Source organism: Pocillopora damicornis, chromosome 6 (assembly GCF_964200805.1).
Source record: "Pocillopora damicornis chromosome 6, jaPocDami1.2, whole genome shotgun sequence".
Lineage (NCBI taxonomy): Eukaryota > Metazoa > Cnidaria > Anthozoa > Scleractinia > Pocilloporidae > Pocillopora > Pocillopora damicornis.
Window position 1 is genome coordinate 10,876,094 of NC_142675.1, and position 27,991 is coordinate 10,904,084.

General features: G+C 38.4%; 2 protein-coding genes and 1 long non-coding RNA gene across 7 annotated transcripts in view; 2 read left to right on the forward strand and 1 right to left on the reverse strand.

Moving 5' to 3' along the window:
• On the forward strand, window positions 1-27,948 carry LOC149043911 (uncharacterized). 3 transcript variants are annotated; one of them, XM_089208983.1, is made up of 19 exons: window positions 1-139; window positions 380-763; window positions 1,636-1,905; window positions 2,447-2,680; window positions 18,498-18,601; window positions 18,944-19,005; window positions 19,111-19,310; window positions 19,639-19,758; window positions 21,249-21,267; window positions 21,783-21,822; window positions 22,564-22,807; window positions 23,684-23,794; window positions 24,088-24,278; window positions 24,604-24,726; window positions 25,181-25,251; window positions 25,534-25,574; window positions 25,865-25,961; window positions 26,262-26,361; window positions 26,957-27,948. In XM_089208983.1, exons 1-19 carry the CDS (start codon window positions 46-48, stop codon window positions 27,020-27,022), a joined length of 2,571 nt encoding a protein of 856 aa, XP_089065109.1. In that variant the 5' UTR covers window positions 1-45; the 3' UTR covers window positions 27,023-27,948. The 3 variants fall into 3 exon arrangements, 2 of the variants coding, with proteins under 2 accessions (XP_089065109.1, XP_089065108.1); XM_089208982.1 differs by having other exon boundaries at window positions 18,944-19,310; XR_016187490.1 differs by lacking the exons at window positions 26,262-26,361; window positions 26,957-27,948 and having other exon boundaries at window positions 18,944-19,310; window positions 25,181-25,321; window positions 25,865-25,947.
• Window positions 1-27,991, forward strand: part of LOC149043906 (ephrin type-B receptor 1-like) — a 101,905-nt gene that overhangs the window by 63,468 nt on the left and 10,446 nt on the right. The window lies entirely within an intron of this gene.
• On the reverse strand, window positions 3,519-14,720 carry LOC149043912 (uncharacterized). Its single transcript, XR_016187516.1, has 2 exons — window positions 14,415-14,720; window positions 3,519-3,782 (listed from the first exon to the last, which is right to left on the reverse strand). It is a non-coding gene; the product is annotated as an uncharacterized LOC149043912 (long non-coding RNA).

Here is a 27,991-nt window from a genome sequence, read left to right on the forward strand (position 1 = left end):
AAAAATTACTTCCGTGCTCGCGTACATCTAGAGAGTGAAATTCCTATGCTCTCATATATGGCCATCGAACTCGATTCTAACATAGTTCTTCATTTGAAATTTATCTTTGTATGGATTTTAGTGATGCCTCAACTCACAGGTGACGTGTTATTCTGAAGTTTCTCTCGTTTTTACAGCGTAATTTAATCATGAACTCGATTAGGCGCTATAGCTCGCAGTTAACAGCACCCCCTGAACGTGAACATCAAGCAGGTTGTCATGCCTGGCACTGTTTAAATCTTAGGATAATTTGAGAAAATTTGCGTCTGTTGGTCAGATAACTTAATATATGAACATTGGTTTGTTTTAACGGCGGTTTAAAATCTTCACCGTTCAGCAGATGGCGGAAGTGTCACATGGTACGAACCTACTCCTGTGAAGACAACAACGCGTCCATATGAAGTGCTTTCCCCTGGCATCGTACAGGTTTTAGAAGGATCTTCTGTCGCACTGAACTGGAACTACAGTCTGTCGTTAGGTTTCGTAATAGCTATGATAAAATTTAATGGTGATGGTATAGCCATGATTAGCGCCGGTGGACTAGTTGGTGCTCTTAATGCACATTTTCAGGAACGGTTCAACGTTAGCTCGACTCTTGGAAGAGCGTCTTTGTTTATCAATAACGTAACGGTTGCAGACGATAAGACTAATGGAGAATTTAGCTGTGAGTTACTTGATTCCAATGCTGATATCTGGAAACGAGCAATTCAAGTGGAAGTCATAGGTGAGCTTGAAAGTGCTTCCGACAAGAAAGGCAATACCTTAGGGGGCCAGACTGGCATTTCTTTGAATGGTTATGTGTCACCTAAGAGGATATGGAATGTGCATTCTTGATTTTCTATTTCTCATGATGTGTCTTGATCAGGGTGACTCTGTGGACCACTAACATTCACTGAGTAGGCTATGAACATTGTAATGTAGTGCACATGAGTTTACGTGGATGACTCTACTTGAAGATATCAAGAAATCTAAATTCCTAGAGATACTACTTTGTTATGCCCTTAAGACTTTTATGCTAAATTGTTATACTTATTAATTACATAAAAGTTTGAATATGAAGAAAGACTTTTTACCTTATAAATGCTTAGCATGTTGTCTTATTATATTTATTTTTATTTCATTTATTTATTATTATTATTATTATTATTATTATTAATTTGGATGACCTGGCCAACTCACTCACTACCTAGGCTTTATACTCATTCTATTTTATTCCTTACTTACTTTCGATTAATTCTTCAAATCTGGGCATCACTTTGTATAGTTTGCATATGTTGTAAAATGAGCCGAGTTAAAGTATATCTGAAGTCTTGACGGTAAAAACAGCTTTTTAAAATATTTTTAAGCTAGCTAAGCAATGTACCATTCTGTCAGAATATGTTATATGTGTGCAGGCTCTGTGAGGTTGATATATGCCAAAAATCTCCACAGGTTATGGTCTTAAATAGTTGATAACTTGCAAAATCAAAAGATTTTGTCAATAACACATGGTCACTCATACTGAACGTGATCACCATGCAGTTGTGGAACATGCTGTAAGAAACATGTTGCAGCACTGTGAGGATTACAGTAATTGCAGCTGTTTGATTTTTTCAGTGCCAGCTAAGGTAACTAATATCACCGGCCTAAAAACTGTGCAAGAAGGCAGTAACCTACTGTTAACCTGTAAAACATCTGGGAAACCAGCACCAAACATTACTTGGACCAAAGAAAAGCTAGTCTTGCAAGGAAATACTGAATCACTACAACAGGGAGCTAGGCTGAATATAAGAAACATTGGCAGGAATGAGTCAGGAACATTCTACTGTAAAGCATATAATGGCTTTGGAAACCCAGACAGTCAGGCAGTTGATGTGGATGTCACTTGTAAGCTAAATATTGCTTGTCTATTTACTGTGTATTATGTCCTTATTATTATGTTATACATCATTGATTTATCTACATGCAGATGTTTTCATGAGTGTGTGCCCTTGTGTATGTTTTAATAGGGTATTTCTGTTTTTGTCACTTCTACTTTGTAGTAAAAAATACTTATAAAAGCTTATTACTAGTGTCCCTAGCTGTGCTAAAAATTTTACAATTAAAATGTGCTAAGTTATTAAAGAAGCCAAAACATTAAGGTTAATTAAATTAATTTCTTAATTCTCTGGGTGTTTATGAGAAAGAAAAAAATGTACAAACAAATACCAGCTTTTCTGTTTCACAAACAAATTTTTGAATTTAGACAGTAAGTTATTGCTGTGAAATATGTTTCACTTGTATCAGTGAGTGTACTTTGCATTATTTGAGCAAAGAAGCTGTAAATGTGTCGATCATATACTTTGTGTAAGCATCTTCAATATTATGTAATTGTCAGTGGTGCCATTTTTTTAAAATAAAATTTTGGGTATTTCCATTCAATTTACAGATGCAGTTAAGATTGTTAAATTTCAACCAGAGTATATTGTTGTTGTACAACAAAGTGTAACTCTTACCTGTGAAGCAGAAGGAAACCCTCCTCCTACTTACACTTGGACTCCCTGTGACCCAGAACAAGTTTGCAACAAGAATACTCTTCATATTACACAAGTCCTTAATGATGCCAACTATACCTGCAGAGTGGCCAATGAATTTAGTAGTGATGTAAAAGATGCCAGTGTCTGTAAGTTGTTCTAATCATTCCTAATTCACCACATGAAAACTTGCCATTTGAACAATTTTTTTTGGAAAATTTTTAATTATGTGTGAATTTTTATGGTAACTTTGGACTGAGAATTCCTAGGAATTCCCAACCATAACAACTCTGGTTCTAAAAACCTAGAAATTCCTAGAAACTCCCAGAAATTCCAAGTTTATAGCCAACAGGACTTGGAATCCTGGGAATTCCAACTCAGAGCACCAATAACTTTCCTTGAAAAGCTGTAAATCTAAAAAATTCCTAGGAATTTCTAAGAGTGTTTAAGAATTCCTGGGAATTTTAAGCAAAAATCTGAGGCTACTTATATGAAATAAATACTAAAACTTAAAAAATCCTAATTAAAATTCAAGTATTCAATGAAATTTATTTACAAGCTTAATTAAAGTTTATGTGTAAAATATCAACATCAACATGTAGTAATATTAGGATGGAATTTGATTTATTTTTCTTTTCTTGAAAACTTCATACAATTTAATCCTCAGTTATAGCTATTCATATAAAATAGTCCTAATCAATCATTAAATTTGGTTTGACACAAATTGTGAATAAAATCTGTTGATTCTTTTCCATAAAATGCAATATCTTAAATTATATTTGTTGCGATAAATATTATCTGTCTGAAAATAGTCTTAAAATGAGTTATTTAATTTTGGATGATGATACAAATGGTATTAACCCTTTTGCTCCCAGAGACAGGCTTTGACTTGATTTTATGTGGTTGTAACTTATTTGGATAAAACTCTTACGTGTGAACACTCAAATGTAAGCTGTCAAGCACCACTTTCATGTTTTACTCTTTGTTTTTGTTGATTCCGCACTCTGAAATTTGAAGATTTCTTCTCAAATTTTGATCTAGCACTCTTGGGAGTGAAGGGGTTAATTACAATTAAATAATTGATTTTTAATTAAAATCTTGTTGTAACTGTAACAATAAATTAGAATGAAGTTATTCTAAACTGCAGACTTAGCTGCTGTTTATCTTTTTTCCCTGGGCTCACAATGAGTTGGCCTTTAATGAGGTTGTCTACAAGAAGCTTGACCATTTTGTATCTGGATTCCATGACATCTGAATTTGAAAAAAAATATATATAAAAATATATATTTAAAGTTCAGACAAGGCCTTAGATATTTATAAGGAAAAGGGCATTCATTGGAATCTCAACTTATATTTTTTATATTGCAGTTAGTACATCTCTCCCATAGATTTTACTAAAAAAGAGCGGCTCATGGCTCGTGTACGACGACCTGACTGACGTCATTAGTTATTTACCTTCGTCACCGATTACAGTAGGCACATAGGGTACATAGGAACAGAGGCCCAGAAGAACAGTAGGTACAGAGGAGCAGTAGGTTCAGAGGAACAGTAGGCACAGAGGAACAGTGGGCACAGGGGAAGAGTGGGCACAGAGGAACAGTGAGCACAGAGGAACAGTGAGCACAGAGGAACAGTAGGCACAGAGAAACAGTGGGCACAGAGGAACAGTAGGCACAGAGGAACAGTGGGCACAGAGGAACAGAGGCACAGAGAAACAGTAGGCACAGAGGAACAGTAGGCACAGAGGAACAGTGGGCACAGAGGAACAGTAGGCACAGAGGAACAGAGGAACAGTAGGCACAGAGGAACAGTGGGCACAGAGGAACAGTGGGCACAGAGGAACAGAGGAACAGTGGGCACAGAGGAACAGTGGGCACAGAGGAACAGTGGGCACAGAGGAACAGAGGCACAGAGAAACAGTAGGCACAGAGGAACAGTAGGCACAGAGGAACAGTAGGCACAGAGGAACAGTGGGCACAGAGGAACAGTGGGCACAGAGGAACAGAGGAACAGTGGGCACAGAGGAACAGTGGGCACAGAGGAACAGTGGGCACAGAGGAACAGAGGAACAGTAGGCACAGAGGAACAGTGGGCACAGAGGAACAGTGGGCACAGAGGAACAGTGGGCACAGAGGAACAGTGGGCACAGAGGAACAGAGGAACAGTGGGCACAGAGGAACAGTAGGCACAGAGGAACAGAGGAACAGTAGGCACAGAGGAACAGTGGGCACAGAGGAACAGTGGGCACAGAGGAACAGAGGCACAGAGGAACAGTGGGCACACAGGAACAGTGGGCACAGAGGAACAGTGGGCACAGAGGAACAGTGGGCACAGAGGAACAGTAGGCACAGAGGAACAGTGGGCACAGAGGAACAGTGGGCACAGAGGAACAGAGGAACAGTAGGCACAGAGGAACAGTGGGCACACAGGAACAGTGGGCACAGAGGAACAGTGGGCACAGAGGAACAGTGGGCACAGAGGAACAGAGGCACAGAGGAACAGTGGGCACACAGGAACAGTGGGCACAGAGGAACAGTGGGCACAGAGGAACAGTGGGCACAGAGGAACAGTGGGCACACAGGAACAGTAGGCACACAGGAACAGTGGGCACAGAGGAACAGTGGGCACAGAGGAACAGAGGCACAGAGGAACAGTGGGCACACAGGAACAGTGGGCACAGAGGAACAGAGGCACAGAGGAACAGTAGGCACAGAGGAACAGTGGGCACAGAGGAACAGTGGGCACAGAGGAACAGGGGTACAGAGGAACAGAGGAACAGAGGAACAGTAGGTTCTTGGTTTTTGCACCGCGATGCCTAGCTCAGAGTCTTTTATACTTCTTGAAAAAAATTTGCGCGTTTCTTTGCTACCTTTTGGCACTCAGGTAACATATACACCTTCGATGTTAGTAAAAACGCTTAGAATGTATGTTATTGGGCGAGCCTTGCATCTTGACCCTTGTCCCCCGTGCCATCCATACATCTTGAGCTACTTGTAAGGGATCTGGAGAGAAGGCAAAGCACATTTTCCTGAAGCTTATAATCTACAGTTAAACAACAAGAGACGTGATAACCGAAAGCTCAGGTTTGTAATAAAAAAGGGCAGACTTTGTTATTTGTGGATTTGAATTAGAAAATAATTTATATGTATCAGAATTCAAGGGCGTAGGAAAAAAAAAGGAATTATTTATTTATTTATCTGCTTGTTTAAAGATTTATTGGCGAAAAGCGACTTTTACACATGCAAGAGTTTTTCTCTCATTGTATTGCTGCTATTTTTTCATCAAGAAGTCTTTGTGAATATTGCGCTATTCACTTTAAAACAGGAGTTTGAAACCCAGTCATCACAACGATAGTAAGAAAATGAAAGGCAAAAATAAAATGATCGAAATCCACCTTTTGGCCCTTTGAAGAGGTCCGCGAAAGTATTTGAAGTCAGTGTGAAACGTAGTCATTTCGGGTCAGTTTGAACTTTTGGGTTGATGAAGTGTTCAACGTCCTTTCAGTTCATTTAATGTTTGAGTGCTCAAAGCCACGTCTTTAGAGGTAGCCTGTGCGGCCAGACATGTAACAAAATCGTGAAGGGCTACTTTACCTAAGCTTGGTGAATAGTACAGACTGTTAAAAGGTCAGCAAAGGAGGACCATCAGAAGGTAACTTCCTTTTTGAAAATTTAATCAAATGACTTCAATCATTAAACTTTAGACAGAAAATCATGTCCTCTTCTCGCTGTACTAGAAGAGGACATGATTTATTCGTTCTTAGGAAAAATTGTTATGAAATAAAAAAGGATGTAAAAAAGAAGCCAATTTGCTTGACGACAATTTTATTTGGAGAACAGAACTGTAAAATGCGAGGAGCACGAGGTTATTGAAGAAATGAAATTAGGTCATAGTGTTACGGCCGGGAAAGACGTAAATCGAACGCCTAACATGCAACCCTTAAAATGCGATTAAAAAACGCGTAGTATAGCCATGGACATTACAAGTCTCGCCCTTTGCCTGTATTCACATTGTAACTAATATCAATTGTACCAAAGGTTGTCATAAATTGTTAACGTTTTTCCATGTTTCGATTTATCAAAATTCCCCCTGAAAACATGGTAAATGGCATTTCCGAGGCCCTAAAAATAATAATTTTCTGGAGGGCATGCCCCTATACCCCCTAGCTTCTTCGGCGCTCGTTTTTCTTTTGTTTCATGTGCGTGCCTAGACCGAAAAACCAGACTACGCCCCTGAGGATTGTCGACCACGGTGGAGCCTGTAGCCCTAAAGCAAATGATATGGGACCCTAGAACTTTGAAATTCTCTCCTCGGAGGCCTAGAGCCCTTTCTTAATTTTAAGCCCGGATAGTTGGACAATCTATATTCTCTAGGTGACATTATATTTAGTGATCTCGTTATATGAGCTGCATCTGTTTTATTTTCCTCCTTAAAGAAAATAAAATTTCATATCCCCGATTGGGAATAACTAACAGAACAGATTACATGTAATACCGTATTTACTCGATTAAACGCCGGGCTTCGAATAAACGCCGGGTCTCCAAGATGGAATGTTAAATAATCCCCTTAAGTATTTATTAGACGTATCATGTACTGCAGATATAACGGAAAGATTTATTTCTGTAAAATTTAATGAAGAAAATCCATTGCTCCATGGATAAAGTGCTCAAGCAAGCTTCGGATTTCAAATAAACGCCGGGTCAACGATGCCAAGTTTAAAATAAACGCCGGGGGCGTTTTTTCGAGTAAATACGGTACCTGCCTATTAACCAAAAGACGGAATAGACAAAGTCCGAGAACAACTAATTTATACTTAATTTCGACACTGTTTTATATAACTCGTATAAACAGTATAATTTATCAGAAAATGAAACAAAAAATATGTTTAAACAGAACACGTTTTTCTAAAATTATTAATACGTTTTCTCGTCTTCAAGAATCATGGATCTTAAACGAATAACGCATTAACTCTGCCACAAATGTGTTTGCATTGTTTTTCATTTAAAACTGCTTCGTGTGGCTGAAAGTGCCACGTGCCGATGAGAAATAACGGTTTAAGCCATCGTGGGAAAACTGCGACCAAACTTCCTTCAATAATCACTGGCGATTAGTCCTTTGGAACGGGATTGGCCGTTGCAGGAAGATATCATTTTGTTATCTGCTTGTGCAAATTCGATTTAGTCAAAAAACCAGTTGTATTGGATATGTTTTTTGAATAATTCCTCGTCAACCTTTAACTTGCCTTTTATTTCTTGTAGTTTCGTTGTTATTGCTGACGAGGATCTTGGACGCAGAGAAAAGACATTTTAATAAATTGTCACTTCTGAGCAGAATTCTATTATCTTGTGGTACTCTGCAAAGACCCTGTCCGGGGTAATATCTTGGCTTGTAACTAACAAGTACAAGAACAACGCTTCAATGACATACAGTTCGTCTTCAAACCAAATTGTAGCGATGGGTTCTTCTGTTTTCTTTTCCATATATCCTTTGTCTGTCTGCTTCATATCTTTCTGAAGATCTTGTTTTTGTCTCTTTCTTGGTAGCGGACCAAAGATCCCTTTTTCTTGAGTTTTTCTACCAAACGGATTCGCGCACAGACGGCAGGAGCACTTTTCATTGCAGCCTCGCAGAGTACCTTCTCTCCTGCAACTTCAAGATTCTCCCAGTTTTCCACAAATCTGTCTAAATTTGTCAACATTACTGAGCGAGAGGGCGTCGACTTCTTCCGTTCTTTCCCAATATCGCCCGGCATTCGGAAAACTAAACGAAATGAATCGAGGCACTGTCTTCTTAACGGGTGCCTTTTTTTAATTTTACTTGCGATGCGTTGTACAGCATGAAAGAGATCAAGTTTAACCGGAATAACTCCAAACACCCCTTGAAGGAGTAACCTCCAGGCGCAACAGTTTTCAATGGAAAATCCCTCTAAGGTATAATTCCGCTTTTTACAAGCCTGTTCATAATTCCAACGAGTAAAGTCTTTACTCTTGCAAAACCAGTGCCTCTTGTTAATTGCCAAGCGAGGACAATGCCATCCTCGTTCATGACAGAAAACAAAGAGTCAAACTGACGAATCCAATGGCCATTTTGCCATATACCGACATTACTAGCGACCTTAAATGTGTGGTCAGAGGAGAGCCAACTGCCAGTAAACGATGCCATGCGTGCATTGTAAAGTTTTTCTTTTGTAAAATAATCATAAACAAAGCACTGGCGAATCAGCTTCCTGTTAGGGTTTAACTGTGAAACCTGCGGCATTGTATATGCATTGTGACTCGCGTCGTTTGCTGCTTCACCCTCTGACGTTCTCATACTTAATATTTTTGATGTCCGAATGCGTACCTCGGTGTGATAACTACGCCACATCTCAGTTAAAAGTGTTTCCACATCCCTGTACCTCATTCCAGACGCAGTATGAACGATAATTAATCTGTATAAACGTCGAGTAATACCATACTTGTGCAAAAGAAGGAATGGGATCAGTTCAACCTGTTCAAACATCTTCAGAATTTGAGGGTCATGACTGATTATCCTGTGGTCATTTTTGCATGCGTACACCCTGCTTACGAGCAGAACATAATGTTCTATATCTGCAAGCCGCCTGGGACTGTTGTGTTTCCAATCTTTCCCATCTTTCCAACATCTAGGTTTCAGTATTTGGCCACAGTGAGGACAAGATAAGCTTCCATGAAAGTACTGTAGTAATGGATCCCAGATGATAATCCCAGGAAGAAACAAGGTTTCCACGTTATTTTGGTCCACAAAATAATGAATGGAGGTTGTTGCCGTTAGCTCTCCTTTCTCATACCTTTCTATAATTTTTGATATGGCATCTAACAGGTTGGGGGATAGTGGATTACCATTAGTTTCGCATGATACGAATATCAGCACCATGCAGAGTAACAGAACGCAGTACGGTTTTCGTAAAGGTACATCCATCCTGGAAAGAGAAGAGAACAGGATAACAACGCTTATTATGGAAAACTCCTTACCGAAAGGAGCCCAGTATGTCACAATTTTTGATTTAATCACATTACTTCAGAATCCACTTGGATAGTATGTAATACATGGGTTATAACCCACCTACAGTTCAGCATTTATGGGATTTCTCTCTTCGATATCATACGGAGAAAGAGAGCGTGAATTCTATTAAATTCAAGATTTTTGGGGAAGAATCGACCCCTCCCTCTAGATGAACTCGTACATTCTGCGCACGATGAACTTGTGCGTAGCACAAGCTAGTCCTACCAATCTAAAATAGTCACCACTTTCCCTGAATGCTTTTCACCAGAGCGAAGGAGTTCTCCTAGGAGATAAATCATGTCTCGCTCAAAAACGCGAAATTAAAATAATTGTATTTATTTATTCTGGTTGCTGAACAAGTTTGACTAAAATAAATAACAACGACAAAGTAAATTCGGAGAGAAATAAACCGAATAAAAAACATAACAGGCAAAAACAAAATAACAAGCAACAGAAACACAAACTTACAGAAATTTCCCGAGAAGTATTTGGCAAATAGCGCAACAAATGTGTCATGGATGATAAGCTAAATCCGAAAGCACATTTCCCGTAGCGATTCTAATCGCTCTCAATAAATTCAAATGTCAAGTATCACTCCTTATGAATAAATAACACGCAATGACGTCCCAGTAGGCCGCGTGACAAAAAAAGAAAATTTCACAAATATCAAAACAACTGAAATAACTCGTCAAGAATGTTACACAATGAAATCAGAAGAGTAATTCAACTCTATTTGATGCACACAAATTTAATCTTAATTAAAACGAATGCATTTTTCCTTTAGTCCATTCTCAGAGAGTTAGGAGCAGTCAGAAGGGTTGGGAAAATGTTACCACGAAAGTTTACAAGCAGTAAAGCACTTCAGTGCTTGTAAACTAACGTCGCGCGGTTTCCCGAGGATGCCTATTGCCCTTGCAAACCGTATTGTTACTATGGAGATTGTTTGCCGTTGGCAGGATTCAACAACTTTGCGGATGAAAAAAGAAATATATTTTTCCGCTAAGTTTGTCTCCAAAGGGTTCCTCCAATACCCTTCAAATTGTTACTCCTTTGCCAGAATCAAACTCCGACCATGATTGGATCAAACTTATACAGTGGTACGAAATTCAAGAAAATTTTTAATCAAATTGAAAAGAACGATTGTAAATGACGCCAGTATAGTCTACTTAAAGTTCTTTTTATTTTTTTAGACCTCTGGTAAAAATTCGTTTTTTTTTAAAAATCAGATGTGGTCTACAGGGGTGGTACATGGACCAGGGGTCCATGTTTGGTATGCGTCCTGATTGAAGGTATACTACAGACAAGAGACAATTTGCCACAGACGATGGCCAATGGTCAGAGGGTTAAAAACATATAAGATCAATTTCAAGCTAAAAAGAGCAAAAGATGCTTCCATCAACGATCGCTCTTAGTAATAGATTTCAGGTCTATATCGGTGATTGCCTCGATGGTAGCGATCGCAGAGATCGTAGCGACCGTAGTGATCACAAGGAAACAGGATGGTATCCATATGATTGCTGAGATCCCTACATTAGCCACGATCGCTGCGATCGCAACAGAAAGTTACATGTAAAGTTAAACGATCCTCGCGTTGACCGACCGGTTTCCATATGCCCCACATGATCGCGACGGTAGACTAGATTGGAGTGAAGACCATCTCAGCAGTCGTATCGATCGCTTACGGAAGGATCGCTACGATTGATGCAATCGCTGAATACCACATTTACTCGAATAAGCGCCGCCCTCGATTAAGGACGTTCGTGCTAATTGTTTTTGCGCACACTACTGCGCACGTAATGCATGTCGCAATGGCACGTCAAAAAGGGGCAAATTTACGCCCTTCGCGACTGGGTATGACAAGCAATTTTCCCTCCTGAAAGTTACTTTTAACCAAATGGATTGACACCAGTGACAAGTATTTACTTAGTAGGCTTGTTCAAGTCAATTACGAAACCAAAAATGCTTGCTACATCAGTTTATTTTCCTTTTTTTAACACTTGAAGCAGCCTAAGCCAAATCGAAACAACTGTCAAAACTTCTATAAATACTGCGGTCTTTCGTACCGGTTATCTCGAAAATGAGCTCGGTGACCCCCGAATTTTTTTGCCTCTCTGACCTGAGTTGGTCGTTACCTAACTGCTGTAAAAGTTATTCAAAAATCTGACCGTGGGAAGATTTTCGCGCGAACGTCCTTAAGCGCCGTATTTGGGTCAAAAAAGTTAATTTGCGCCGCCCTCGAATAAGCGCCGCGTCGGGAATGCGGCGCTTATTCGAGAATCTCCGTAGAACTACCAAAACGCTAGAATGCAACTCCAAAACAGCATCAGGGGATAGTGAGATCGAAGTTGAGTGAAGACACCACAGGTAAAGCAATAAAAAGTGCCAGAAGAGACGAACTGGGACAATCAAGAGACGCTTCTGTTAATAACCGTTAAATTTTTCAAAAAGATAGAAATATTCCCTTGACTTAAAAGGAAAGATTTCTTTGTCGTGTCCAACTTTTATAAACAAGGGCCACCCTCAAATAAGCGCCACCCTCGAATAAGCGCCCCATTTGAGGAGGAAAAAAATTAATAAGCAAAAAAATTAAAAGATTAATTAAAAAATTAATAAGCACCGCGGCGCTTATTCGAGTAAATACGGTTAGTTAACCGATGTGGTAGGAGAATTCACTCCGACGTGTTCCAAAATATATTAATGTCTTTGTCAAGAATATTATCACTTCACTATGTCACGTTTCCCAGGACTCGAAAATGCGGATAGCAATCTTTCAGTAATTTCTAGTCATTCTGAATCAGTTAATCCGCACTAACAATTTGTTAAAACCACGAGGTTTTAGTTAAAAAGCCTCCTCGATCCTAATCAATGACATAGACTCGATTTCAAAGTAGATTAGGACTACTTCCTCTTTTCGCTTAGTCCGTCGAGCGTACGCGAGAGAAAAGCGTGCCAAGATTTCGCAACAATGAAATACACTAAAAGCTGTGAAAGTTCCTCGCATTACCTCTACTACGTAACTGTTATAAGCCCATTCTACTTGTAAAAAATGTTGAAAATGTGTACAAGACTTGAAATGTAAAAAAAAAAACCAAACAAACAAAAAAAAAACAAGCCGACTGGCTGATGTAGTGAAAAGCTAATAATTATTATAGTGCCTGTTGACAAAAATATGATAAAATTAATACAGCTGGTGGCTTTGAAGATTTTGGAAGCATTTTTAGTGTGAAATATTTTCCCTGTGGTTTATTCATGTGTAGGCAGGCCATTGTTACTGCAATAAAAAAACCTCCAGTTACCTTGACCATTATAATGAAAATGGCTCTTCTTTTTTTGGAATTATTTTTTAATTGGAGTTCATGTGACAGATGAGCAGTCTATTGCCATCAATGACTGAGTGACCCTCTGAGACAAATGAATATTTAGCAAATCGTTTAGAATATGAGGAAATAGTGAGGTGAGATACAGAAAATGTGAATAATATGTATGTTTTTGGTCTCAAAGTATTTTGGGTTTGCATTACCCTAGAAGTTCCAGGGAATGTTTGCAAGTTAAAAAAATGGTTCTTCCAAGAAATTTATCCTTCCAGAGAAAGTACTAGAAGGCTTCCTGTTTTTTTAACTCTAATAAATTCTGTGCCTACTGTTCCTCTGTGCCTCTGTGCCTCTGTTCCTCTGTGCCCACTGTTCCTCTGTGCCCACTGTTCCTCTGTTCCCACTGTTCCTCTGTGCCCACTGTTCCTCTGTGCCCACTGTTCCTCTGTGCCCACTGTTCCTCTGTGCCCACTGTTCCTCTGTGCCCACTGTTCCTCTGTGCCCACTGTTCCTCTGTGCCCACTGTTCCTCTGTGCCCACTGTTCCTCTGTGCCCACTGTTCCTCTGTTCCTCTGTGCCCACTGTTCCTCTGTGCCCACTGTTCCTCTGTGCCCACTGTTCCTCTGTGCCCACTGTTCCTCTGTGCCCACTGTTCCTCTGTTCCTCTGTGCCCACTGTTCCTCTGTGCCCACTGTTCCTCTGTGCCCACTGTTCCTCTGTGCCCACTGTTCCTCTGTGCCTACTGTTCCTCTGTTCCTCTGTTCCTCTGTGCCCACTGTTCCTCTGTGCCTACTGTTCCTCTGTTCCTCTGTGCCCACTGTTCCTCTGTGCCCACTGTTCCTCTGTGCCCACTGTTCCTCTGTGCCTACTGTTCCTCTGTTCCTCTGTTCCTCTGTGCCCACAGTTCCTCTGTGCCTACTGTTCCTCTGTGCCCACTGTTCCTCTGTGCCCACTGTTCCTCTGTGCCCACTGTTCCTCTGTGCCCACTGTTCCTCTGTGCCTACTGTTCCTCTGTTCCTCTGTGCCCACTGTTCCTCTGTGCCCACTGTTCCTCTGTTCCCACAGTTCTTCTGTGCCCACTGTTCCTCTGTGCCCACTGTTCCTCTGTACCCACTGTTCCTCTGTGCCCACTGTTCCTCTGTGCCCACTGTTCCTCTGTGCCTACTGTTCCTCTGTTCCCCTGTGCTAACTGTTACTCTGATGACGTCAGTCAGGTCGTCGTACACGAGCCATGAGCCAAAAGAGCTGAATACATTTTGTTTTTACCAAGGAGGACCTCTTTACGTAATTAGGTTTGTTTAATCACAGTTTGTATTATGAATCTTGAATGTTCCCAAACGTGACTAAAGTAATCTTGAAATCTTACTGATAGATTTATTTCACTGTAAAGTATAAGCTTAAGAAACTGCAGCATGCAAGTGACCGATTCGATTCTCAGAATTATTCTAGTTTCAGTTGCGCTGAGCGTTATGTAAGCTTAATTCAAGCCGTTATATTTATTCTTTGATAAGATTTTGATCTCGTAGCGAATATCACAATTTTTACTTACCACAAACTTTCAAAATCGAGGCTTTATAAATGAACACTCGACTCTTGTTTGTACCAGTCAATATGTCAACTGTTATCCCTTCTTTTAGCTCCACGGCGCCAACGACTTCCCTTTCTTTTACAACACTCACGCTGTTCTCGTTTTCCCATTGAACCACCATAAAAACTATCTTCAGAAATGTTATATTAAGCAAACAGTTGAGAAAAGAAATAACTTAACACTCGAGCGATCAACCGATGAAAAGTACATTCAAAGATGAGCGCCAAATGGAGTCTTCTTTGTTTCCGATCACGGGCATGACCACGTGGATCTTTTAGGACTTGTCATTGGCTAGCAAAGTGAATCCGCTGGCTTGCCGATTGCAGTGTGAAGAGAAGCGCACAACTTTACCCTGACTTCTCCGACCGGTTCTCTGCTTCTGGACGTTGGATACCTTAGATCCATGTTCTGACGGTGATGTAAATAATGATGTGAGCTCATTGTATGTAGAATTATAATAAAGTTCGGATATAACGCGCTGTCATTGGTCAAAAGAGTGTGCTCTATGAGAGTATAGAGCATAGAACTGAGCTAAAGCTGTCAGGCCATCTGCCAAATTGTACTATGTTCGACCTTTTCCGGTAATTGAAAGTGAAATTTCGGAACATGCGAGCCGGCAAGTAGCAACAGAAGAAACAAACAAAGATTTGTAAACATACTAGGCGCCGTAATTTACGTTATTAAAACGTGAGCAGATACGAAAATCCTCAAAGGAAAAACAAAATAGACATTCCGAGTTTTAAAGATTAATTCACGCTCAGTTAGATTGCAAGCTTACGTACGGAAATAAAAATCAAACACAGCTAACACTCATACAGTATATAAAGTTCAGTGTTCAAAAACAAAACAGAACAAAACAGAAATGATGAAAAATATAACCAAACTGGCATAACTGTTAAAATTCATTCTAATCATGACGGTGTCTGAGCGAATATGATCATGCTGAAGTCCATCGCGGCTTGCTCATCATGGCGATCTCCGATCATCACAGTAAAGCAAGCCTCAGAAACTACATCGGCCACCCTTCGAGTGAAAAAATAAGAGCTTGCTCTGATATCCTTTCCGATGCGTTGAGTGGAAAGTCACATCTGTCACTGCAGCCGAGTTTTGCCGCGCTGTCATCCCTAGCGATCTTCATGTTCCGGTGAATTCGGCTGTCGTTCATTCAAAAAACACGGTAAAATTTCCGCACAGCCCCATACTACATTATGCATTCAGTTCTTGGATTGAGAAAACAATAACAAAAACAAAAGATTGCCATTGGGAAAAAAGATTTGTTTTACAATAGTATGGGGCTGTGCGGAAATTTTACCTAGAGACTTAAAAACTTCAGGGAAAAGTGTTAAATTCGACCTGCCGAACCATTTTAGTTTGTAAACTATCGCAGAATGTGAACTTTAATGGTTTGACACTTTTGACAGCTTTTGTCTTGTACAGCCAATCAGATTATTTGAACCATTCTAACAGGGATTCTGATTGGCTTATTGTAGCGTGCTTTATGAGAGTCTAGAGCATGCTGACGACACTGTTGTTCGCTTTGGAAATAAAGTTTGTTTTGAAAATTGAAAGTAATGCTCGGGGAATTTAATGGATTCTCTATTATAAAACAAATAGAGAAGCCTTGACTGTGCTCTGTTCTGTTATAAAGCACTTAGGAAGCGGCTAGAGCACTCAAGAAGTGGGGCGAAACACTCGACTACGTCAAGGCTACCACAGTCAAGGCTTCTCTATTTGTTAAATAATCGACAAGAATCGATCGTACTACAAATGCACGATTTGTGGCCGAAAGTTTTCGAGGAAACAAAGACTCAAAACCCACTTGAGATGTGTTCATGGCAAAGGTGAGAAATACAACACAAGCCAATCACAATTTTGAATGCGATCACAGATCGTCTTTTACCCTCATTTTTACAAAAGAAGGATACCAAATTAGGAAGTCTAAGAGATACATGGATGATCCCAGTGTACCAGTACCTAAATCAACAAAGCTTGACCGTAACAAGCGTTCAGGAACACGTTCTAACACCGCCATCTCGATTCCTCAGTCAGTCGTTTCCACTGAACTTAAAGCAGTGGTGCCAACAGAATAGAGTGCGTCTCATAAAGGAGAAACATTTGTACAAGAGACGCAACTATATGCGATTACAAAGGTGCATTGGAACTCTGGTCCACAAATGGTTATGCAATGTCCGATGTATAAAACAATAATTTGTTGATAGCTGACAGACAGAGAAGAACAACAAGTAAACTTTAGAGCTGTTATTATTCAAGTGTCACTTGCGCTTTTTATTTGTATATAAAGAAGGACTTGTATTTTGCACTAGAAATAAAGATAAGTAATATTTTTTGGAAGATCCAGTGATTGGGACATTTAAGAAATTAAGTTACGACAGGAAACTCGGTTTGTACTTCTCACTAGTCTAAAAAGTCTTGAATTAAAAATATTTTCAGATCAGAGTTTCAAAAGGTGTTTTTTCTCAAAGGGAACAGTGACTACCTCTGTCTTGTCTGCATGCCAAATGTCTGTGAAGTGTGAGGATGATCCACAAGTATTCGAACTCTTATAAAAATGTTTTGTAAGAATAAAATCATGCAAAACAAATTACAGCAATCAGTCAGAAAAACAGAGCAAAAAACTAAATAATAAAAAAAAAAGAACAGTAAGAACAATCATGAAAAAAGAAAGATTAATCAGGTGTTGAATTTGTTTGTCCAAGGCATGAAATTTTTACTAAAAATAATGTCAACAAAAAGTCTCTGACACTATTTGAGGCAACTGAGCTTGACTGTTCCAAGGTTTTCTAACAAAGTCAGCTAGTAATGTAGATTAGGGAGGTAACTTATGTTTATAACTAACATAGTTCTTTAAGTGTAGATAACAATGTAATTATTGTTACACATGTGGAAGTTGTGTACCAAGGAACAGCTAATGAATGTTTGAGGATTTTGGCACATTTTTGAACATGAGACATTTTGCATCACAATAAAAACTTTTATGATCATGGAATCCAAGAGTCCTTTGAGGTTAGAAAGCAAATCAGCGATATGAATACATTAGATTAATTGGCAATTTGCATTTAACATAATTGACTGCTGCTTCATGATAAAATCCATATTAACATAGAGATTTACTAAAACTTAGTTTGAATAATAAATTCATGATCTTTCAGTTATAAACATATACATATATGTCTATCTCGTGGTAAATTTTGTGTAGCATGCCTTTAATTGAGCCAAAGTTTTAAGCCTCTAAAATTACCCCTCGTCTTAAACCGTCACATTCAAGGTATTAAGAATTTCTTGGAATTTAAGTGGACCTCAGGGTATTTAAATTACCTCAAATTCAATTCCCAGAAATTCCCAAGAATTCCACCCTTCCTAAATTATAGGTAGTTTGTATAGCTGAGAATTCCTAGGAATTCCTAGGAATTCCAAGTCCTCACAAAACTGAAGTCTTCCTTTCCCAGAAATTCTCAGTAATTCCAAGCTTTTCAAATCAGAGCTTATTTGCATAGTTAGGAATTTTTGAGAATTCCTAGGAATTCCTAGGAATTCCCAGAAAACTGGGTATTCAGTTCGCAAGGGTTATTCAGGTCGAAGTCATCATCCTGATTGAACACCAAACTCTTGCAACTTATTTACAGGGAAAAATGTGGCGGCCATAGGGGAGAATCAACAATTACCAACAACTAAATGGTAAAGGGGGAGCTAGAAACAATTACAAAGCCTGCAGCTGAAAGAGCTATTATATTAGATATAAAAATATTGAATGGCACTCCATATAATCCATTTAGTAAAGTACTGGGAGTAATTTTTATTGTATGGCAAAAGATAATGATTCCTAAAGTCTTTCATTGCCCCAAGGACTACTAAGAGGAGATAGTTACAATTTGCACAAAAACTGATGGGACCAAATATTGTGATAAAAAGATGCATGTACTCATAACTTCATACAGGTGTACATGCTCTTTTTTCCTAATGTGGCTCTGATTCTGGCAGAATCTGTCAGTTTGATTAGTGTTGCATCTTCTAATTTACCTGCAGACATTGGAGGAAATGTGATTAATATAACCATTGTCATCACCAGTGAAAATTGTACTGATGGAAAATACAACCAATCCTCATCACTGATGAAACTCAAAGAACTGGTAAACAGTTTTATTGGTCAACAGAGCAGTATTTTATCTTATTCAGCTTTATCTCTTAGTACTATTTCTTCTGCTGCTGCAGTATAATATAACATGCAAATCACATAAGGAGCTTAAGTGTTGATGTGCTATTTGCTTCGCATTTAATTCAGTGTCACTCAAACATTCCAACAAAGCCAATGCATGTAGTGCACTGATATACATGCCATAACAATTTTATTCCTTTCATTGAAGAGACATATGTTTATCTGATTTCATGTTTGTGTTTGAAGGTAATTGATAAACTATTTTGATCTGATGTTCATTTGCACTGTTCTATTGGTGCCTATATGGTTCTTATAGATGAAAGTGGTCTTTGTTAGTAGACCTGGTTACAGGAGTGTGGAGTTGAAAAGTGGAATCAGGTTTGTAAACTGCTTGGATCATCAATTTCTAAGTTTTAATTTTCAAATTTCTAACGCACTTAAATTTATTTTAATTGATCCTGATCATCTTATGTCTGTATCAAGGTGTGGAAGTATAACTGTTGACCTAGCACTAGTATTCAACTCCACAACAAGAGAGCAAGATGTTATTAGATTTCTTTGGAATGCTGCCAAAGATGGGAAACTTGGACAGTTCGATGTAAGTGCCATACACGGGACAAGATCTTCGGTTGATTTCGAAATTGGAACAACTGCAGTAGCAGGCACAGTGATATCACCTGGAAGTAAGTTTTGTTAATTTTTGCTATCTATTAAATGTGCAAACTTTTTGATATGGATCAATTCATTTGTGGTACATATTTCACAGAAATCTGAATCCATGATATGCTCTTCAGTGGAAAGTTATTGGAATTTGATATCACATTGTAATCATGGGAAACAAAAACGCCGTTTACACTCTATGTTCGGCATTCATGTAAAATATCCCTGTTGTATATTGTATCCATAGTATGAGTAGGAAAAGCGTCGTGAAACGGTAGAGCGGAGGATTGCCGACATTTAGTTTGTGGCGACATATCTATCATGTGTTGTTCTTCTCCGCATATTTTCAAGGTGCCGCAGGGATTATTGTTGGTGCAGTGGTTGGATCAGTTGCCACAGTGGCTGTAGCTGTTGGAATATTTGTCTTTTTCGTATGGAAGTCAAGAAGGCGTCGCAGCAAGAAATCGAATAGTAAGAATTGTGTTTCTGACAACATTGGGTCCCACGTTTAGGATAGGTATAGGATATTTTAGGATGTATGGTAGCACCTGGCAATTAATTATAAGGGCTGCTTGTGTTTTTACATAGCTTCATTTAAACACAAGAAGGTAAACACGGAAAAAGTTCAATTTTGCGCATAGATTAAGCGTCACAACTGTGATTACATGCGTGAGTACTAAAACATGGAACGACCTAAAACCACCTACAACCACCTACAACCACCTCAAAAATTTCAACAACCACCTACAACCACCTCAAAAACATCTACAGCCCCTTGCAAACTATCCAAAACCATCTAAAACAAGGCATAAATGTCTAAAATAAGGCGAGACGGCAACATGTCACGTACATAAAATACGAGAATCGAACGAAACTTCCACCTCCCCCTTGTATAATCAACCATCTCACGAAATAAAATGCGAGAGTATGCTAATTATATTTTATATTCCTTCAGTAGCAAAAGACTTAAAGAACTTTACAAAATGAACTATCAAGTTGCAAAAAATAATAAAGTAAAATGACAAACTCGTAGTCAAAAGACTGACTTGACCTGGCTTTTTCTACCCTGGGTACCAGCAGACATTTTGGCTTACGTCTAGAAAAAGTATGAGTAAGAATGGTCATTAAAAATATTTTAAGCGAATCTGTGCGTACCTTTGGGATCTTCCTTTGGCACGAACGCCATCGTGCTGGCATTCATACAGCATACAGCTGCACAAGTGGTGCCACTTACGCAATAGTGACTCACGTTTTGCTCCAATTACATTTCCAGTTCTGAGACTATAAATGGAGAAAAACACTGCCTTGGACCATTACGTAATCAAATGTAATGTGAACCAAAACGTCTGCTAGTTAAGTCCTCCAAGTCTTTTACTATTGTGCAGGCTGATTACTGTGGTAATATAAAATATAATTGGCATGCTCTCGCATTTCATTTCGTGAGATGGTTGATTGTACAAGGGACCAGGGAGAGTAAGATTTCAGGGGTAGGTGGAGGTTTCGTTTGATTCTCGTATTTCATGTACGTGACTTGTCGTCTCGCCTTATTTTAGACGTTTATACTTTGCTTTAGATGGTTTTAGATAATTGCGAGGGGCTGTAGATGTTTTTGATGTGGTTGTAGGTGGTTGTTGAAATTTTTGAGGTGGTTGTAGGTAGTTTTAGGTGGCTGTAGGTGGTTGTAGGTGGTTTTAGGTGGTTCCATGTTTTAGTACTTAAGTGAGTACGTGCTCTTATTTAAATGTCACTATTTTTTCATGATTTTAATTATCGATTCAGACTTGCTATAAAACTCCTCCATAACAAAATTATCCATGTATAACTAATTTTCAGAGGACATTATTCGGCATTGCCCTCGAATTCATTTCTTCCTTTCTCTTTACATACTTTCTGCGCTGATTTTTCTTCCTATTCTGCTTCCTCATCATACTTTGTTGATGTTTTTTTTTTCATCTTTTTAGGGATATCAAAAAGAGAGAGGTGAGATAAATTATCGGCCATTTTCACGGTTTATTCACATTTAGATTTTGTTACCAATGGGAACTGTTTGCAACTGTGAACTACTCCTTTTGCTTTTCACATGCATCACAGTAGTTAAGTTCAACTTACGTACTTCATCTAGGTGTTAATTACCTAGAGTATCTTTGACTTAATACCTTTAACACTACACACCACGCTTTATAGGTGTGAACAAACTTGCTATGCAGGTATTATGTTCTGCATCTATAGGAAAGTAATGAAGTATCATCGTTACTAATCGCTTCTCTCTTCAAGCTTTGGCTGTTTATGAAACCTGCTTTTATTTGAGCTAATAGCTCAGAGCAAAATGTGGCATGCTGTCGCTAATGTCTTGTGACTAATGTTCTCAAAGGTGTGTTTACATCCAGTTTTTATTGCTTTTCCGTCAGAACTTACCCTGATGTTCCATCCCTTTGGCATTTGAGATTTGCGGCAAAGATATCAATTTTATGTATGTGAATTTTTCACTATCTTAGGAGATATGGAAAATCAACAGAAGAAAGAGGAATTGGTGATGTAAGTGGTCTCTCTATTTAACCCTGTACACCCTAACATCATCATGCATATTCTCCATACCGTCTTCTATACATTTCCTAGGTTCTAACAAGAAGAATTTGTAAAACCATCAATAGCTTCGTTAGTTGTTAATCATTTCCTTTATTCTCGTGAATTAAACATTTGATTCAAGGGATAGATTGTAAAGAGAAATTAGAACCTTGTCACTCTTAGGATTAACGAGCTAAAAAGTGTAGGATACTACTGTTCAATCAAGCTCAATGTTGTGCTTTTCTCCTTCGATTTGCGGTGATCCCAATCTAAGAAATGCGCTATATCTTTGGAGCAATAACTATGCGAAAGCTTCTCCAGTAATAAATCCAATTAGCTTGTGTGTCCTTCGACAAACGCTAACGAGCTGAACAAATAGAAAGTTTGATATGAACTTAGGTGATATTAAGTACACTTTTTGAAGATGAATTCCCAAAGATATTTGTACCAAGTAAAGTTTCATTTATAATCATTGAATTTCCGAAGACAAAATGGCATTTGCACTTTGAGAAAAAGGAAGTACATTGTTACCATGAAGTTGCTTTTGCATAGTAATTGCACAAATGAAAGACAGAATGTTTAGAGTGGTAGTTTTAAGGTAGTTTATATGTATAATTAAGTATATTGAGAAGGCAGTTGTTTAGAAAAGTTGTAACACCTTTAAGCAGAGCCATGGTTTATGATTACGTTTCTTACTTAAAAAATGATAAGACTGAGTTTGAAAAGCTTCAAGGCCAGCAGCACATGGCATTGGATGAGAGGGCCCGACGCGCTGAACCAGTCAGTGAATACGCCTCTTTAAATTCATCTACACGCTATTGGGAGATTCCTACAGAGCACGTGACTATAGAAAAGATCGTTGGTAAAGGTGCTTTTGGCCAGGTTGCCAAAGCAACAGTCATAGGCCTCCACGGAAGACTAAAGAAGACACTTGTGGCTGTCAAGATGTTGAAAGGTATCAAGTACTTCAAATGAATTCTTGCATTTCTGTAAAGTTCCTGAGGTAAAACCCCACACCCCCCTCAAAAAAAAGGTAGCGCCTTGAAAGACGCAAGTCAAACCCAACCTCTCCGCATCTGATGTGGAGACTTAGGTCATCTTAGTGTTATTTTTTTTCTTCTATCAGTTTTCAAGTAAAGGTGATTTCATTAGGTTGACCATGATAATCAAGGCACTTTGCTAAAAGGTATCGCTTATTCATCCAAATGAAACCGCAAATCCACCTTAATTTCACCAAGAGCCTTTCGTCTAAAAATTTTTTTTATGTTATTAGTGATCAAACCCCCGTTCTACCCACCCCAAAGTAGCAAATCTCAAAGACTGATATTTCGACTTAAAAAAGAAGGATGTCGCTATGTTCGTGATTTTATTTTCAGTTGAAAAAAGATTGCAAGTGTGTTAGCTGAGCATAAGCCGCTAACTTTTTTTTGTTGAAAACAAATTGAGTTTAATATCTCTAAAGATATTAAACGACAGTCATTGGGATGGAAGTAGAATGTAGGATTTTGTCATTGTCTTTTTTTTACTCTGAATACAGTGTTTTATTTAGTAATGGTAAAGTGTAACTGAACTTAACATTTTGGCTGCACCAGTATTGTTGTTCAACCTAGTCGATCTTTCTCTGCTTCACACCAGCTGCATATAAGTTGTATTTGTCATAACATACTTTATAAGATATCTTGATTTTACCTCTGACCTGATAATTGTAATGATGATGCTAAACCTCTAAGCTGCACAGAGCTCAGTATGAGGTAGGATATATACTAATTATTTTAGTTCAGTAACTGTGGTTGCTTGTAAAGGTAACAGCTTTTGGGTGATCATCTTGCAGCTGACGCTTCTGCATTAGAGAGGAAGGACTTATTGTCCGAACTTGATTTGATGAAGCAACTGGCACCTCATCCTCATGTCATTAAACTACTGGGATGTGTCACAAAATCTGGTAAATATGGAAAAGCATGCTTCAATAGCCCATAAAATTATCTTCGATCAGATACCTAGTTCAGAGACATCTCATTCACCGCTCGAGCGTTTTCTTCGGAAACACAAACTTGGGGTAAATTTCAACATGCTCCTTTTCCATTCGGCTCTTAGTTATTTTGTGTAATCTTCGGTCACTGACCTCTAATTACCAGGTATGGTTGTCGATTTCCTTAATGCTAAACGTTCTTTCTTGTCATCGTGAAATATCCCATTTATTCTGAGTGAATTTAAAATACATCTATCTTGCAATAGGGCCATTAATGGTATTGATTGAATATATTCCATATGGGGATCTGCTTGGTTACCTGAGAAAGAGCCGCGGATTAAACGACACTTACTACAAAGACCCGGACGTCAAGCCACAAACAAATCTGACATCGCAGCAGCTTATGAAATTTGCATGGCAAGTTGCCGATGGAATGTCGTATTTGTCATCGATATCAGTAAGTACACATTATGGGCCGGCTATTTTAACAAAGCTTAGCTGTTCTTTAACAAAACCACGTTCTAAACTATCTAACCTGAAAATTCTACCTGAACATTCATAATTGTCAAAAAAATCAACCCTTTTACGGAGAAAGCCCACTGACTGCGTAAAACCGCGGTTTAGGTTAGACTTCTTGTAAATAACCGGTCCATACATTTAGTTTGAGAACTTACAGATTGCCCATCTTACTTAAAACGGACCCTCGTGTCAATTATTTTTTCAATTCTCTCGCATCCTCCCAAGTCGTTCCAACATCAATAATTTGTTATGCTTTGCTACAGATAATCCATCGAGACCTTGCAGCTCGTAATGTGTTGATTGGAGAAGGGGAAATGTGTAAAGTAACAGACTTTGGTATGGCCAGAGATGTCCAAGAGGACAACATTGATCAACGGAAGTCAAAGGTACCAAACGATTTTAAGCTGATAATTATGTTGAAATTAATGTAAATTTGTATGAGTGTCTGCGGTTTTAACTTTACATAAGTCATTGGCTCTCTCGGCTTCTTTTCTAACACATTAAATCACTGCTAGGACTACTTCAGTTAGCTAGAGATCTGTCCACAGTCTTGCATTGGTTAAGTCGCATTTATCCTTGATCATGATCTTTTTAATATCCTTAATCATGATCTTTTTAATATCCTTAATCATGATCTTTTTAATATCCTTAATCATGATCTTTTTAATATCCTTGATCATGATCTTTTTAATATCCTTGATCATGATCTTTTTAATATCCTTGATCATGATCTTTTTAATATCCTTAATCATGATCTTTTTAATATCCTTAATCATGATCTTTTTAATATCCTTAATCATGATCTTTTTAATATCCTTAATCATGATCTTTCTAATTTAGGGGCGTCTCCCTGTCAAATGGACTGCCATTGAGGCATTACTGTACGGAAAATATTCCACAAAGAGCGATGTGTGAGTACAAGGACTTCATAAGGTCTATAAGCAAAATGGGAAAAGTTATTGGATGTCTTCTGTATGTTAGGTATTGAATTTTTTTAATTTATGTGGAGATGTGGAGGAATCTTATTATGAAGGAGTGGTAATACTCGTTCTGGCTTAGATTTGTGAGTAATGTCCCAGGTTCTGCTCTTGTAACGAGTCTAGTGAGCTTCCCATGAAGAAGTTTCATTTATTTTTTTTTTTTTAACAGTACGGAAGAGAACGTTTATTTTCCTTTCCTCGTTTGTTCTACAGGTGGAGCTACGGAGTTCTACTCTATGAGATTTTCACGATTGGTAAGTTGTGAGATTAATGACCAGACCATTAATTTTAGCGTCAACGTGTCAACAAAAGTGGCACATGTATCGACATGTGGTCATAAAGTAAGCAGGGTGTACCGTTCTCTGAGGAATTCGGTTTTGCCTTTGTGATTTGTAACTGCCAAGCCACCTTAGATTGCCTCAGTCGCTGAACTTATTCGAAAAAGACAAAGGAACAATGGTGTAGGAATTATATTGTAAAAATATATTTACAAGTGTTGGGCCCTTCTTGAAAGAGTGCATTGAGAGTACCTGCTTTATTTTAGGTGGTTCACCTTATCCAAGGATGGATGGAAGAAAAATTGCAAAGTTGCTAGAGGAGGGATACAGAATGCCTAAACCACAACATGTGGATGAGAAGTTGTATGAAGATTGTGTTGTTGTCTTTTTTCGTTGCCTTTTCTCTTACAGCAGTAATATTTATTTTAAATGTTCTTTTTGCTAAAGAGGCATGCACAGCCAAAATTAAACCCGTTTTCTTTTCTTAGCCAGCCTTCTTAAGGAAAATATTGGAATGAGTCAATGATCACGAGTTTGTCTCTTGTGGTGATTGAAGAAAGAAGCAAACTGTCCTACCGTATATGCAACATTTTATGTCTAACAATATCCTAACTGAGGCCAGTGAGAAAATACTGAGATATACTTGACATCTGTGTGTTTAAGGTTTAAAATAATGGCAAACTGTTGGAAAGACGAGCCTCACTTGAGACCATCTTTTGAGAAGTTGAGAAACGAACTCAAAGAAATGGAAAACCAGCACAAGGTAGGTTTGTGGAGTTAACTGTGATCGTTCAAAGTTTTATCTGACTTTGGCAAACTTACAATCGTGGAATATTGTTAGTTGAAAGTCAGCAGATTTTGTGTATTTTAATTTATTACGAAAATTACTGGAGTTTCGAAGCTACTTTATCTAAATTATGAGGTAAAAATAATGGGTCAGAATTCCAGCGAGTATTCTTGTACAAGTTTTAAAGCTTGTTCTGAAAACACGGAAAGGGGATGGTGATTTTGTGTTTCAAGATATTCTCTGAATCCATTAGTGAAAACCCAAAAAAAATGCTAGGTTGTATTTAGTTAATACCAATAGGCTCCTTTGAACGTTCAGTTGGGTCTGTAAACAAGCACACTGTGATATTCTTTACCTTTTTCTATTCCTTTTTTTGATGTACCACTGTCAAATGCATGTAATAATGGCGTCACTATGAAGCGTTCGAAAGTTGCATGTCTATTTTATTTCGGTTATTTCTAAGTATAATATCATCACCAACATGCTCTTCACGAACGATAAAAAGTCATTTTACATGGGGCCTTTATCGCGAGCGATTAAGATTTTCTGATTTTTACCCCTTTTTTCGCAGGGGCTGATAAACTTAAACAATTACGACGATCGACTCTACGTTAATGTTGACGATCTTGCTGTGTAAGCGATTGCATTCTCATGGAGCAAAGGATGGAGTGATAAATCTTGCAGTGCTATGATATGCAATTTTCCCTGTGTATTTGAAGTTAAACTTTCATTCTATGTTAATACAAAACAAGCTATTGAACAGTGAAGCGAGGAACAGCTGTATAGCTTTTTTAAAACTTTATGTTGAAAAGACAAATGATTTTTTGGAAAAGCATATCAAAGTAACTTTTTATCGGTGATAAAAATTAAAATTAATTTTTGAGAGTAAACATCTATTTTCGTGTAAAGTGTTAAAAAAAGGAAAATTGTTTCAATTGTCTCTTTTTCGGAGGCTAAAATAAATGTCAAAATATGAAAAGACACTTAGTATAGTGAACGTAAAAGATTGACTATTGAGGAACCCACTCTATTGATCAGAAATTTTTCGTTACTTATGTAATTCAGTGCGAAGGCTGAGAAGCCCGACTAAGCCCCCAAGGAAACGGCAATTCCTTTTGCTTTGCTCTTCTTGCAAATGATCATCAGTCCTTGGGGAACTTATAACAATAATAAGTGTTGCTATGACAAATTTATTTGACGGTTGTTTTTTTTAATTGCACTCTTAATTACAGGAATTGTTTATTAAGCTAATGATTGAACAAAAGTATTTTTCTTTTGTTATTTAAACGGTTGCTTTTCGCTCAAATTTTCATGTTATTTTGATACATTTTCGGGATCAATATCAGTATCTAAGCAACTGCCCCTCCCCTAACCCAACAACAGTCTATTGATAACAAGTTAGGGTTAATGTTGGGTTAGGGGAGGGGTAGGTGGGCAGTTGCCCAGATACTGATATTGATCCCATTTTTCTGTGTGTGCGTAACCGTCGGAAAGCGCGGAATAAAGTTTGTGAGTTGTACAACGTCGTAAAAATTAATAAATAGTTTTCATTTGTGACCATAATGGGGCGTTGAAGTCTTGAGCGGCATCCTCTGTTTGAGAGTCC